The sequence below is a fragment of the Rosa chinensis genome, chromosome 7 (assembly GCF_002994745.2).
Source record: "Rosa chinensis cultivar Old Blush chromosome 7, RchiOBHm-V2, whole genome shotgun sequence".
NCBI lineage: Eukaryota > Viridiplantae > Streptophyta > Magnoliopsida > Rosales > Rosaceae > Rosa > Rosa chinensis.
Window position 1 is genome coordinate 49,413,988 of NC_037094.1, and position 14,843 is coordinate 49,428,830.

The 14,843-nt window shown below is 39.2% G+C and overlaps 2 protein-coding genes across 2 annotated transcripts; one reads left to right on the top strand and one right to left on the bottom strand.

The window, feature by feature from the left end:
- Positions 1–2,815: 2,815 nt before the first annotated feature.
- On the top strand, positions 2,816–3,847 carry LOC112175197 (chlorophyll a-b binding protein CP24 10A, chloroplastic). Its single transcript, XM_024312859.2, has 2 exons — positions 2,816–3,142; positions 3,221–3,847. The coding sequence occupies exons 1-2, from the start codon at positions 2,919–2,921 to the stop codon at positions 3,768–3,770; spliced, it is 774 nt and encodes a 257-aa protein (XP_024168627.1). The 5' UTR covers positions 2,816–2,918; the 3' UTR covers positions 3,771–3,847.
- Positions 3,848–4,304: 457 nt separating this feature from the next.
- Positions 4,305–6,103, bottom strand: LOC112180576 (3-hydroxyacyl-[acyl-carrier-protein] dehydratase FabZ). The gene is made up of 4 exons (XM_024319129.2): positions 5,878–6,103; positions 5,693–5,753; positions 5,339–5,486; positions 4,305–4,745 (listed from the first exon to the last, which is right to left on the bottom strand). The coding sequence occupies exons 1-4, from the start codon at positions 6,077–6,079 to the stop codon at positions 4,485–4,487; spliced, it is 672 nt and encodes a 223-aa protein (XP_024174897.1). The 5' UTR covers positions 6,080–6,103; the 3' UTR covers positions 4,305–4,484.
- Between the last annotated feature and the right edge of the window lie 8,740 nt (positions 6,104–14,843).

The following is a 14,843-nucleotide window of genomic DNA, read 5'->3' on the forward strand; positions in this document are numbered from 1 at the left end:
GCGGTAAGGAGATCGCCTTGTAAGGGCATTAAGTGGCGGACGATTGTTAAAGTTGCAAATCCAATGTAGTTGCCCATTCGTCTATAAGAACCCATCATAAAGCGTTGTGGCGGCGCAATTGGCACATAAATAGCACACTTAATGATGTGTAAGTACGATACTTGTACCCAGTCACTAGCTGTAACGCAGAGGTAGATTGAGTGGCGATGGGTCGTAGACGAATTAGCATAGCTGCATGCGATATTGCATCACCCCAAGCGGATATAGGAGATTGGTGTACCAATGTCCGGACTACCATCGTAGACATTTTCGCGAGACCATTTGGGTGTGTACATGAGGATATGATGTCCAACATCATTCCCTAATGCAATAACCATCGAAAGTCTTCGATGTAAACTCGCTAGCATAGTCAAATCTAATTGACTGAATATGATGATTCAGGGAGTGAGCCCGTTGTTGTATGATATGTGCTAGGAGTGTAGCATAAGCAGCATTACAAGTGAACAATGGCACAACTCGTGACCAGCTTGTTTGTGTGTCAACCAACATCATGAGATATTTAAACGTCCGCAGGTTGGTTGAATCAGTCCACAGAATTCCCATGGATTCTATGTAGGAATAGAATTGATTATTTTCATATCCTTTGCATAGGACGGTCTCAGTCCTAATTTTCCTAAGGAACATGCTTTGTAAAACGAGCAAGAGGCTTTAGAAGCAACCAATGAGGATTTTGGTTAGGCCTAAGCGTCTGAAACGCTATTTGAAGCAAAGTTGGTGATTGCAACATCACCTAGGGCATCACCACCATAATGTATGCTATCCATGACGTCATGGCGTGGGCTGGTGGTTGACGGCTACGGCGGTCACACTTAGTCTAGGAATCAACTTTTGATTCATGCTTCTTGAATCAGGGTTTTGCTATTTGTTTCAGGGTTAGGGCTTCGTGCTGATAACGTATTTAAGGAAAACTGAAATTGGGAGAGAATTGAGTCGTACTTTTATTGATAATAGGGGTCTCTTTATATAGAGGATTACAAGACATAGAATCAGAGTTCCACAAGGAAACGTAATATTACAATTGATTGGCTATCTCCGAGATTCTCCAATATTATCTCTAATTCTAATTCTATTACCAATAGGTCAAGTAACCTAGAGTTTGGGCCAAACACATATTCTGGATTTACTTGAACACCATGAACATTATTCTCTACAATTTTCATCACAACAAATTCTATAGATAGTAAGAATCAAATAACTTAATTATCTCCGTGATAGAAGGTTTGTGAACCCAAAAAAAAGATATGCAAAAGTCTCTCAACATTTGGTTCATTTCAAGTAGCAATTAATCCATTTGAATTTGAAAAAAAGACCAATATTCCATGATTCGAGCAATATTAATAACAATATTGAAGTCAGGGATTACAAACCTACAATCAAAATATTAATGTAAAGTTCTTTAGTCATTAGATTACATGGTCGACATCCCATTTTCCTAGGCTTGTCTTTGCAGGATCAGATCTTTTCTAAGGTGGGCAAATGCTCTTTGCTTTGTGTTGCAAGCATCTTATCTTGGGATGAGGCATCAAATTTGTATTGATGCGGCGATGTTAGATTACCCTTAGGTTTGCAACCACACTTAGTTTATGATAACATAGAGTGACTAACCACTTGGTTACGACACTAAGCTAATGGGGAATTTGCAGCAAGGAGGCCACAATGATGTTACTTTAGTTCCCCTATTTAATATTTATTGGGCCTGAACGCTTATTAAGTTTGATTTATATCATTCACCAAATAAGGTGACTTTGATTGAAATTTAGAGTGTGTATTTCACTCTCATTAAGCATTTAGTGGTTAGATCGTTTAGACTATGGAGTCACTCTTTGAGTTGTCTATAATAAAAGCTAACTGACTTTGAATTTTACGCAACATCGTATGATGGAAAGAAGAAAGTAAGTAATTTGCCCACTCCAACCTCCTACCTCATATGCAATCTACTGTCATCCTCTTTCTTTAACCCTAATTTGAGATAGGCAACCCCACATCTTCTCTTTCTCTTTCCTCTACTTGCACCATTTGAAATACCTTGAGTTCCACAACAATTTTGTGTTGAAAATATATCAATTCACATTAGGATTCGTCTACAGTACGTTAATGTATCAATACATCAAGTTTAATACAGTTAATGAAGTCGGTCTATCTTTGTATGAAACTAGTATATTTTTTTATAAATATGTGTATTAATGTATCGTGAAACTTTTTTATCTTAAGATTTCAAAAGTAATTTTAACCAACACTTTTGAATGAAATTTTGAGTGGTTATAAATAGTATTGTAGCACAAGCAAGCTCATTATGAGATCTCAAGGGATTGAATGATCCCAACAACACAACAACAATTGTCTAGGTCATTCCATTGTGTCTGTTTTTTATGATACCATCATAATTTTTCTTGTTTCATAACAAAGTTAAGCCATGGCCACCACAAATATTTGGCCACAAATTTGAAAGTTGGTTCCCAATCAAATTCGAGTAGCCCTGGATGATATTCTGTCATTTTGCAAGGACCTTTCTGATATTTTCAGTTTTCGTTTTCTAGTCTTGAATGCAAGTGAAGGTGGTGCCACAGAGACACAAAGTAATGGTTCCACGTGGTTGGAGGCAAAACCAGGATGCGGATGGAGCTCTAATATTACTTCCCCATTGGTCCGAAATCTATCTAGATACCTCTGGAGCTCAGATTTCATTATCCTACTTGGCTCCCCTCATCACCACCCACTAGATTTTCTCCCTACAAACCTCATATATTGCATCATCGCCAACACAGCTCAAACAATACTAACATCACTCCTAGCTTCTTCTCTAGTCTCCAGTCTCTCTCCAGCAACCCATCCAATTGTAGAATCTTAGAGAGTGAGAGATGGCTGCAACAACTGGTGCAATGCTTAATGGGTTGAACTCCACTTTCTTATGTGGAGGCAAGAGAAGCCAGAGCTTGTTGTCTGCTGGTGCTGCGGCCAGAGTTGGAGGCTCTGTTGCTCCCAAGAGGTTCATTGTTGTGGCTGCTGCGGCTTCCAAGAAGTCTTGGATCCCCGGCGTTAGAGGCGGTGGCAACTTCATCAACCCCGAGTGGCTCGATGGCTCGTAAGTTTCAGTTGCTTTTGGACTAATTTCCATCGCATATGATCGAAATGTAACTAATATTTGTGACATGATGTGCAGGCTTCCAGGTGACTATGGTTTCGACCCTCTGGGACTAGGCAAGGATCCGGCCTTCCTCAAGTGGTACAGAGAGGCTGAACTGATCCACGGGCGGTGGGCAATGGCAGCGGTGGTGGGCATCTTTGTAGGGCAGGCCTGGAGTGGTGTTCCCTGGTTCGAAGCCGGAGCTGACCCCAGTGCAATAGCACCCTTCTCCTTCGGCTCCCTTCTTGGGACTCAGCTCCTGCTCATGGGTTGGGTGGAAAGCAAAAGATGGGTGGACTTCTACAACCCTGAGTCGCAGTCCGTGGAGTGGGCTACACCATGGTCCAAGACTGCCGAGAACTTTTCCAACGCCACCGGAGAGCAAGGCTACCCGGGAGGCAAGTTCTTCGATCCCTTGGGCTTAGCCGGCTCCATCAAGGACGGAGTTTACATCCCGGACACTGAGAAGTTGGAGAGACTGAAATTGGCTGAGATCAAGCATGCAAGGCTTGCTATGGTGGCTATGCTTATTTTCTACTTTGAGGCTGGACAGGGGAAGACACCCCTTGGTGCTCTTGGCTTGTAAATCCATTGTATTATGTAGATAAATTTAATTTTAGAAACAATCAAGGATTCACAACCTGAGCTCTCAATTGCTTCTTATGCCACATTCAACTGCTAGCAGCAATTTGCATCATCACAGTGCAATCTACTAATAGACATCGACTTAAATTGACAGTACGTATCTCACCTCAGCTTGAGCTCCTCTTAAAAAAGAGTTGAGATTTCTTATGGTTGTAAGAAAATAAACACAAAATACAAACAGCAATACGTTATTCCATAGCTTCACGCTTTCAGCCTTTTTGGACATATAGATCAACATTATCATTTCTCATATTAGGGAGTGATTTCCACCGAATACTTCAAAATTAAATTGGGACACAAAATATGACATGTTCTCTGATCACGGGACTCGGTAGCTAGCTTACCCTGAGAACAAAAGCAAGAACTATAGGAATCCTCTTCTATGCATTTAAATCAATCGAATCTTTAACCAACGGTTATAATTATAAGAAATATTCTCTCCCACACAAATCAAGAATACTCTACTGAACAGGAATAGCAAAAAAAGAAGCAGGAAGCTTATATTATGGTTTCATTCACTTCAGATATAGATAAGAGTACTAAAGCCAAATCAACTGACTGCCACACGGCATACACTGAAGAGAGAAAAATAACGAGAAATTATAGGTCCAGGGACATTAGTTAGTTCAGCAATAAATCATCAACAATTTTGATATTAATAACCTGCAGCCTTATCAGCATATAACAAATAGTCAGCCTCGCATACAAGTTCACCTCCAACGTATGCCCTGCCTTCACATTTTGCTATTCCTAAGCGTTTCTGCATCTTGACAATAGTCATTCTCATCACCAATGTGTCACCAGCAACAACTGGTTTCCTGAACCGCACCTTGTCAGTTCCAACCAAAAAGAATCTCTCACAAGGACCTGCCAGTTCTGGTTGCAGCAGAATCAAGCCACCGAGCTGTGCCATCGCCTAGATCCAACAAGAAGCACCGATATATTTCAGTACGAATATATTCTTTTACGACGCACCACTTAATCCTATCAAATCCGCTCTATTCAGTATACATTCCTAGGAAAACCCAATATCGTCACATGAGAAAACAATAATCAACTCCATTGACATGATTTTCATCTCCTTAATTTAGACGATCATGTGGAACCAAACATTTTGATGTCTTGTTGAGAGTAACAATTTGGGCACAAAACTTCATGCATATAAGCTAAAGAAAAACATTTGCACAATCTACTTAGGAATCACTACTAAGGAAGCATAAACAATATAAAATTTTCTAGGGGATCAAAGCTGCCCTTCAAATTTTGTTAATGTACCAATGAAGGAATAGTACAAGGAAATGGAAGTTTTATCAATTTCATCAGGAAAAAAAATCAGCTGTTTTTGAGTCCATCATTGTTTGCACACATCAAAGTAATAGTAACATGATAAATAATACCTAGCTAGAGGATCCCTTAAGGCCTAGCCGTAGGTGCGTTTTGGTGAAGGGGTGGGGTTAAAGGGTGACAGCTAACTAGGTCATGAAAGCGGTCAGGGAAAAAGCTTAATACCTCAATCACTAGAACACCAGGAACAATTGGCTTGCCAGGGAAATGCCCATTAAAGAAATTCTCATTAATCGTAATGTTCTTGATTCCTACAGCTGAAAATCCTCCACGAGTATATTCAACCACTCTATCCACCAACAGAAATGGAAACCTAGACACAAACAAAACCTAATTAAAATCTGCAGATAATTTGGATTCCTTTCCATTTGATTCTATTATCAATCGTTTCAGAAATTACCAGCACCACAACACAGCGAAAACACCAGCACAAATGGTGACTCAGCACCACAACACAGCGAAATTACCAGCACAAATGGTGTAGATAGATAGATAGAAAAATAGATAAAAGTGACTCACCGGTGAGGCAAACTTTCACGAATTTCATGGATATCCATCACAGTAGGAAATGCTTCATATCCTGCACAAAAGACAGAGGGAGTGAAGTTAGAAAACTTCAACTACAAGTCAAATCAAAGAGAGCACAACTAAGGTTCATACTCATGATAGCAATCTATAGCAGCAAGGCAATGCAAAACTCATACTCAATTCAATAGGGGTATCCTTATCCTTGATGGGATCTTTTGCTGCGTCGGCGGCGGAGCAATAAGCAGTGAAAGCACCTGATTTCCTTTTAGCTGTCAAATGAATCGGCAGAGATTTCGGTAAAGAGATTCTAGATAGATGAGAAGTAGTTGTACTATTATGAACTACAAGTGAATAAGGGTTGGCGAAAGACATGGCCATTGTGGAAACAGGTGCTTACCAAGTGAGTTGTGCATGTTTGAATATATATGTCCTCCATAAAGGGGGTTGGGTATTATTATCTCTTTATGAGTTAGGCAACAACATTTAAGGGACGCCGGAAAGGAGGCGGCGATTGTACTGCTCTCTTGAATAGTACAGAACAGACAACCCGAGTTTGAATATATATATATATATATATATATATATATATATAATTATATATATCCTCCCTAAAGGGGGTTGGGTATTATCTCTTTATGAGTTAGGCAACAACATTTAAGAAACGCCAGAAAGGAGGCGGAGATTGTATTACTCTCTTGAATACTACAGAACAGACAACCCGAGTCTGCTGTCTCATATAGTTGTGTACGTAGGCATGGATTCTCCGCGGTGCGGGAAGGAAATGGAGCGGTGAAGAACAGAGTGGGGGGTTTGGGTACTTTAAAGTATCCATAACCGGAAGAGCAGAAGAAGAAGAAGAGAAGAAGGGTCTGATGATGGGAGTGAGGATGAGCCGCCGAATGCAATCTTGAAATGGAGCTACTGTATTCTTTGGTTTTGTCACTTTGTCGTCTAGGATTTTTTTTTTGGTCACTTTGCATCACTTAGACCATCTCCAATGGAGGGGTCAAAAATTTTGAGGTAAGTTTGAAATTTGACAACTACTAGGAATTGTCAATTTTGACAATTTTTCACTCCAACCCATAGGTTAAAATAAATAAATATTTTATTATTATTATAATGTATTTAATTAAAACACAGTTGCACTATTGCTTTGTTTCTCTCCATCTTCTTTCTCTTCGCCTTCTTCTAGCTTTTCTGGGCAATTAGAACAGCCACCATATTAACAAATTTGAATAGATCCAAGCAACCATAAGCAGCCCAGATTCCAACATCGCAAACATAATCGCGACCTCAACACTGTGATCGACCATGGCAACACTCAAATGTGATCGGAGCTGCTTGAACCCAATTCTTCAGTTTTTCTTTCTAACTCCAAACTCTAACTCTCTTCCTCTCTTTTTCCCCAAATCTGAATGAAAATTTAATTTTTGGTTTGATATCAATGATTTTTGAAGGTTTGGGTATGAAGATTTGGGTATTGTAGGAAGAAATAGAAAGATGAGAAAGATCATGAATGACTTTGATTTGGGTAGCATGAAATTGAGGAGAACGATAGAGGAGAAGGGGAGAAACAATAAGAAATAAAATGACAGATGACCTGAGTCTGTCAAATTTGACAGATGAAACCAAGAATTGTCATCCACGGTGGATTTGAAGGATAGGTTGAAGAGGAAGAGATCTGCCTTTTGTATCCGTTGGAGCTCCACGGTGGATTTTGACACCACCGTTGGAGATGCTCTTATAAGACTAACTTTTTAGACACATATTAGCATCTCCACCGTTTAGTTTTTATGTCTTTATGAATAGATTAATTTGTAAAATTTCAGCCAAAGTAATGATCGTTTGGGTATTTATAATTGTGATTTATAATTATAAACATGAACGGTTCATGTAATGTTCCGTATCTTAATTTACCTGTTTACTAGTCATCTGGACGGTAAACGACAACTATTTTCACTTTTTACTTTGTTTCGATACTTTTAGTGGCCCTAAAAGTTGACTTTTTGTTCGGGTCAAAATTTGAGAAAATTTTCTTCACAAAAGTTATAAAGAACATTAAACCGAGTCTGTGCATATGTGGTACGCTTAAATCTAAGTTCGTATGCGAAAGTTATGGCCAAAATACTAAAGTTACTGTTCACGGTAACTTTATATATATAGAAAGTTACCAAGGTAAGTTTCCATTTCGGGAAACCTACCCCTACCCTGATTTCTCAGTCTCCCTCTTTTCCCCGCGTCGGCCTTCTTCCCCTCAATTCACCGCCGTCCGGCCATCAACTGGTGGGTAATCGGCCACCACGTGATCGCCTCTTCCTTCTCTTAACGCTAGTGCCCTTGGATTTCGGCAATTTGGCCGGAAAAACCTCGAATCAAAGCAAGGTTCCTCACGGGGGCAGTTTGAGCTTTTTCGGCAATTCAGCCATTTCCGGCCTTTTTCGACCACCAAATTGGGACAGTAGGAGTGCCTCAAACCGGTGATCATTTCCCCCTAAGGCCATTCACTTCAATTTGCAGTGTGGAGGTCGAATCGACGATTTTAAATTCTAGGGTTCGGAGGTTTTTCTGGGTTTTCTTCACTGGCCAATTTCGAGTGCTTTAAGGTAAAATTGGAATGTGTTGTAGTTGAGAAAATTGTTGGGTCTGTTGTGTTGTTGTTGCTGCCAAAATTTGGTGGTCATTGGAGGTGGTGGCCGCCGCTGTAGGTCGCGCGTGGAGCCAAGTAGGGCAGCTTTTTATTTTCTATTTTAGCCCAATTAAATCCTATAAATGTTGTGGAGCTTGTATGTGAAGTTTGGTGGAAATTGGAGGAGGTTTGGATATTAATCGGAATTTTTCCAAAGTTGAATAGTTTGGTTATTGATTTTCGAGAATTCCACCGTTGGATTTCTCTTAACTTTGCCCTAGAAACTTTGAATTAATGAAATGGTGTTGGTGGTAAAGTTTGGGTTAAATCGGAGAAGGAAATAGAGATGTTGGACTAAGAGGATTGATTTTGGGAATTGTATTTAATTACCGATCGAATTGTTATTCACGGAATATATTTGTGTACAAGGCACTATACCGAGTTACTGCTCGACGAAGGAAATTCGTATGCATGGTCGACTGTATAGTACTGTGAGTGGACTTTTGTTTTTAAATAATGATGCATGCATTAATTTCTTAAAGTAATGCTCTAGTTATTTATCATATTACTTTTCGAGCATATGATTGTTTTCAGATTTTGATTTCGATTTATCTCGTGGAATTACTTGCATTGATGATTTTCAAGAAGTGATTATGAATTATTTCCGGTTGTGATTTTCGGATATTAATTTTGTTATGCTCAGATTCAAATATATGATTTATGTTGTTTTTCAATAAACTATTTTCCATGGTATTTTCTAAAATGGAATATTAGTTCATTATTGAACTTCCTTGCTTATGCATCATTGACTTGAGATTATCTTGGCGTGTGGGACACATCGTTGGAAATTCATTTGCGAGAGTTGGGGAACCCTTATGTATTTATGGATTTATTTGTTTTCGGATTCTTTTGCCATACTTTGGGTGATTATTTATCATGCTAGCATTGATGTCCGCCTTTATGGTGAGGTGATGGGATCATTGAAGCTCGTCCGCCTTTGTGGCGCTGGTTACTGTCTTTGTGACAGTAATGCTGAAGCCCAGTATCCTAATCGCTACACTTAGTGGCTTGTGGGTATATAACGGGAGTATATGAGAGTACTTTAGCCAGGGAGGCTATCACCCGAGCCTAGGAGGCTCATTCGTATGGCTATCTTTTTCCCCTATTTCTTATATTATTTTTGACTAGCGGGGCTAGTCCGATTTCCCTTAACCAGCGGGGCAGGCTTGTCTTTACGAGGTTCTCGATTTAAAAGATATGTTTTATAAACGTTGCATGCATCGAGGTTTTATAAATTTAAATACGTGGGAAAGTAGTAAAAACTTTTACTCCCTTTAAATGATTTTTTTTCTTAGTTAATTATCTTTGTCCACTCACTCTAACGTGTTTTCAATACTTTTCCCCTGGGCCTTTCTGTTTCAAATGCCCAGTTTGCAGGCGAAATTAGTTGAGGTCGGGCGTACATGGAGTTGAGGCATAGTCAATAGCATGGCTTCCGCAATTGCCTTTGAATTAGGTTTTCCTTGTTTACCTTTCTATTAGAATTGCTCTGATTACTTGTGGGATTAATGTTATTCAAGTTGCGTTTTGTGTTATGTGAATTGGACGATGTTGTGATTTGGGGAGCAGGGTGGCTCCAGGAGAATAAGGATGGGTAATTTAGAAGTGTAAATTTCATTTCTACAGGTTTTGGGTAGTCCATTTTAGGAGAAGTTCTACCCAATTTTTGGAATAATTTCTTCTAAGGTGGACCCCGCAGGGCCACTTCGGATTTCAAGGTGAAATACGGGGGCGGGTCCTGTTAGTTGGTATCAGAGCATTAGGTTGTCAAATTCTGGAGACCATTTTCTATCTTGTCACCTTATATGCTTGATGTTACACAGTACCTCTCGAGTGATGGCCCAACTGCAGCGGTTCCCCATCGTTTTCTCTTTGGTGCTGATATATTCATTAAGTGTGTAAGGTGCATGTCTAGATGAGGTTCCTTTATGTGCTATGCCTCTTGCACGCCTCTTGCAACATGCCTCTTGCATGTTGAACAGATTTGGTCCGTCTATTAATTTAATCTAATTTGATACCTTAACAGTAGGGTTGGCTCGGTACCGATAACAGGATTTTTTGCTCTAACACCGCTACCGAACCGAAACTCATTGGTTCTGAATTTTTTGAACCGCCGCCGATACCGATAGATCGGTTACTGATGAATCGGTATACCGACTTTGCTGCTCGGTTTCGGTTTGTCGACCGACGTTGCGGCAGCAGTGAGGAAGAACAACGGCCCTCCTAATTCCAAATCTAGAAAGTCAGTTGGAGATCCGATTTTTGATTCATAGCTAGAGGTGAAAGAAGAAGTGGAGGAATGAATAAGTAAAATGATGAGAAAATGGAGGAAGAAGCAAAAGAATATAAGAAGAACAAGAGCCAGAAATGGAGAGAGAGATAGAGAGCAGAAAGTGAGAGAACGGAGGAGAAAGAGAAACAGAGAGAAGTCAGAGAACGAAGAAGACGACTCGAAACACATTTTAATTTTCATCATTTCTTATTCCATTTAATTACTTGCTTTTCCTTAACTTTACACAAGCAAGCTTGTGGCCTGGTGGTAAGAGGCTCTAGTTTGTTGTGATGTTTGCAAAGGTTCAATGCTTGGCAAACGCAAGAGCGTAGGATTTTTTGGAATTAAATCCAGAAACTGCTATCTCGGTTGGTTCGGTAACACCGAACCTATGCAATTGGTTGTACCGCTACCAAGCCGATAACTTTGCTTCGGTACGGTAGTACCGTGCCGTACCTTCGGGTACAGGATTTGTCGGCACCGAGGCCACCGGTTCGGCCGGTTTTCGGCTGGTTTCGGTAGGTATGGTAATTTAAGCCAGCCCTACTTAACAGTCATAAACTTGGCTGAAAATTTGCAGAAATGATCTACACATTTGAACCTGAAAAACTGAACGGTGCTGAAATGTGATTGAAAATGGGTCCCACAAGTGATCCCTTATAATGACAAAAATAAAATAAAAAATATCCCTTTAGTGGAAGGGCCCTCATATATAATTAATTCGATTGTTGCTTCTTTAGTTCAAGACCGAGGGTGAACATAAGGGGGAAGATCCGGTGCTCCGAGATGAAAATTGGGTTTTGAAATTTTTCTCGTTTCTGGCCGTTGGATTACATTACGCCGATGCGGCAGTTTTTCCTATTTCATAAATCACTTTGATATACAAGTAAACTAGATCTATGTATTGGTGGTCTAGCTAAACTGGACCATCAACTTTAGGGCTGTAAATAGGCCGAGTCGAAGTGCCAAGGTGAAAAAACTTAGCTCAATTTCTTTTTATCGAGCTTGAGTCGGGCTTAACCTTGAATAATTTTTTTCAAGTTCAAGCTTGCTCGGCTTGAATATTGGAAAAGCTCGACCTTGAATTAGGCTCGGATTGGCTCTAAATTAATAAAGTTAAATAAGAAGAAGAAAATTTCACATAAAATAATGGCAAAATAGTCAAATTACCCCCTGACTTATACCGTTATTGTCGATTTACCCCATGACATTTTAATTTTGATTATTTACACCCTCACTTTACTAATTGTTGAGGATTTAGCCGCTACCATTAACTTTTAGACATTTCATTTAATTTTTTGGTTAACTTAGTTAGCTTGTGAGGAGCATTTTCGTTTTTCCAATTGTCTATAGAAAAATAATTAAACAAACCAACAATCAATGTCAGATTTTAGGAGAGAGGGATATAGGGAGAGACCAAATCTGTCACCAACAATCCTTCGTTAATATGTGAGAGCTTTATTGGTCTCTTACCTTGAGTTAATATGTGCCCAGATAGATTATGTCGGACAGTAAATATTATTCTCCATTGAAGAGAGAAATGAACCCAGAAAGCCCACAAGCCTTCAAGTGCAATGGAAATATGATGCATATTAGATCAAAAACACAATTTCTCAAACCATTGTTCACCTGCAACCAAGTGAGAGTAGCGGGTAAGATCTAATTCGATTTATACTCAACCACAAGAATGGTTGAGACTAATTATGGAGTCAGAGATATGAGCAAACGACACTTGGTCTATAAAATGGATTATTTGTTCCAGATTTAACGTAAACAACTAAGCAAAGATCACACCCACATACATAATGCTGGTTTTACCAAATTCATTGGCTCCAACATGTGAAGAAGTCCCACATCGAAGAGAACATAAACATCGATAAGAGAAGAGAGCAGAGAGGATTAAAAAAACAGTTAAAATGGACCACTGCCATTAGGTCTTATGTACTCATATCCTTGTACTTTTGGTCAGGGCAGTTCTCTCTCTCTGACATGGTCTCTCTCGCCATATCCAGATGCCAGAATGGCTCATGTATTGACTGCGCCATTTCATCATGAGGTTCATCGATCAGTGGCATGTCTCTCTCCAGATCCCTCTCTCCTAAAATCTAACATTGTTGGTTTGATTTTTTTTTTCTTTTTCGATAGACAATTGGATCGGAAAGACGAAAATACTCCTCACATACTAATCAAGCTAATGGAGAAATTAGATGAAAAATCCAAAAATTAACGGTAGGGGGTAAATCGGCAACAATTGAAAAAGTAGGGGTGTAATTAATCAAAATTAAAATGTCAGGAAATAGATTGACAATATCCAAATTGGTAGGTTAGAGTTTGATTTAATTGTTGCACTCATCTAATTTAATTGCTGCACAAGTATTATCTTTTTTGGTTATATGCTATACTTTTTTTTTCTTTTTGAAAAAGACTTACAACTCCACGCAATAACCCGTCCCTAAATTTTTGTTTTTTTATTTTATTTTCTATTTTCTCTTACGGGCAGTACATTTTTTGAGAAAGAGAGTTTTCTGGTTTAGAATCTATTATGACTTAACGAGAGTTTAATTAGGAGTTATTAGTTAGGCTAGAATTTATTTGGGATTTAGAATTTATGTTGTTATAGAAGGTTAATGAAGGAAATGTTGAATTTAAATTCAGAATTTATGTTGCTTTTATGTTGTAATAGAAGGTTAGTGAAGGAAATGTTGGATTTCAATCTAGAATTTATGTTGTTACAGAAAGTTAAGGTAGGGTAGGGTAAGGGGATTAAATTACCATCCCCATACCCGACTTTATTCTCCATTCTCGTACCCTCTCTAATCCGCGTAATAAGATACTGGGGATTCCTCATCCCCGTCCCCATTGGGGATTAGGTCCCCGTACCCGTCCAAATCTCGGTTAACAATATTACTAATTTATTATACAAAAATTTATACAAATAATTATGGATTGTAAAATATAAAGTTAAAATCAAACATCAAAATAAAATAAATTTCGTATTTCAATCAAGGAAAATTAACATGTTGATAAAGATCTTTTATTAAAAAAATCTTCCTTTTTTTGAACATATTTATTAATAAAATTTAAATTTTGACAATAACATGAAGTTTACATAAATATTTATTTATAAATAATATCAAAAATAGTTATAATAAATAATATATATATATATATGTATTTCAGATGATTCTTATTGGGTGGGTACGGGGATAGGATCAATATACCATCCCCGCCCTGTACCCGATTTTAGAATTCGAATACTGGGGATCCCCATCCCCGTTACCCGAATTTCCCCGAATTTCTCTCCTTTAGGTTCGAATACCCTATGGGTACCCTACCCGATGGAGATATTTGCTATCCCTAATTTGAGAAATTAGAATTTATGTTGATGAGGAAAGTTAGGGAAGGGAATTATGAAATTCAATCCAATTCCATTAGGAATGGTTTAAAGAAGAAAACCGATTGTAAGGAGAGTTTCGTCTCTTCTTTTTCTTCTTCTGTTCAACGAGAGAAAGAAGAGAGTTTCTTTTGGGCACCTTGGTGGATGACGCGAACTACGAAGTAACGAAGGAGGGACTACTAGTGTGGAGCAGGAACAAGGCTAGCTGCATTTTCTCTTTCCGAGGTAGGGGTTTCTGTTTGGCTCCAAAACCAGTATGGGTGCAAACTGTCTCTTTTGAGCGTGTGCGCAGGCATGCCAGCACCGTAGAGTGCAGTCGTCGGAGAATCCCTTGACCTGACTTCTTGATCAAACGCCGTGGACGAGGAGAGGACCAACCTCGTTACCAGGTTCTTCTCTATGCCTTTCGGAAAAGGACTTCTTGCCTTACCGGTAAGGGCTTTGGTTGTGATATCTTCGCGACACCGGATCGATACTCAACGTTGTTGGTTGAGCAGAGCAATCACTGGGAAGTTTGGAGAAAGCATGGGTTTTGCTAAAGCGTGACCTTAGCTTCGCTGGGTTGCGAGGGCATTACCCTTGCTTCGCTGGGTTGCAACTAGGTTGCGGGTAGGTTTGCTCCAGAGAGGCTTTGATAATCTGTATGATTAGTTGATTTGAGAGTTGTGTTTTATTGTATCGCTGTAGCCTCTATACATAGGCTGCCCGTAGATTCTCCTTCCTAATAGGAATGAAATACTATATTTTAGGCCACAGTTATTGGCCTTAAATCAAATCAAAACTCTTA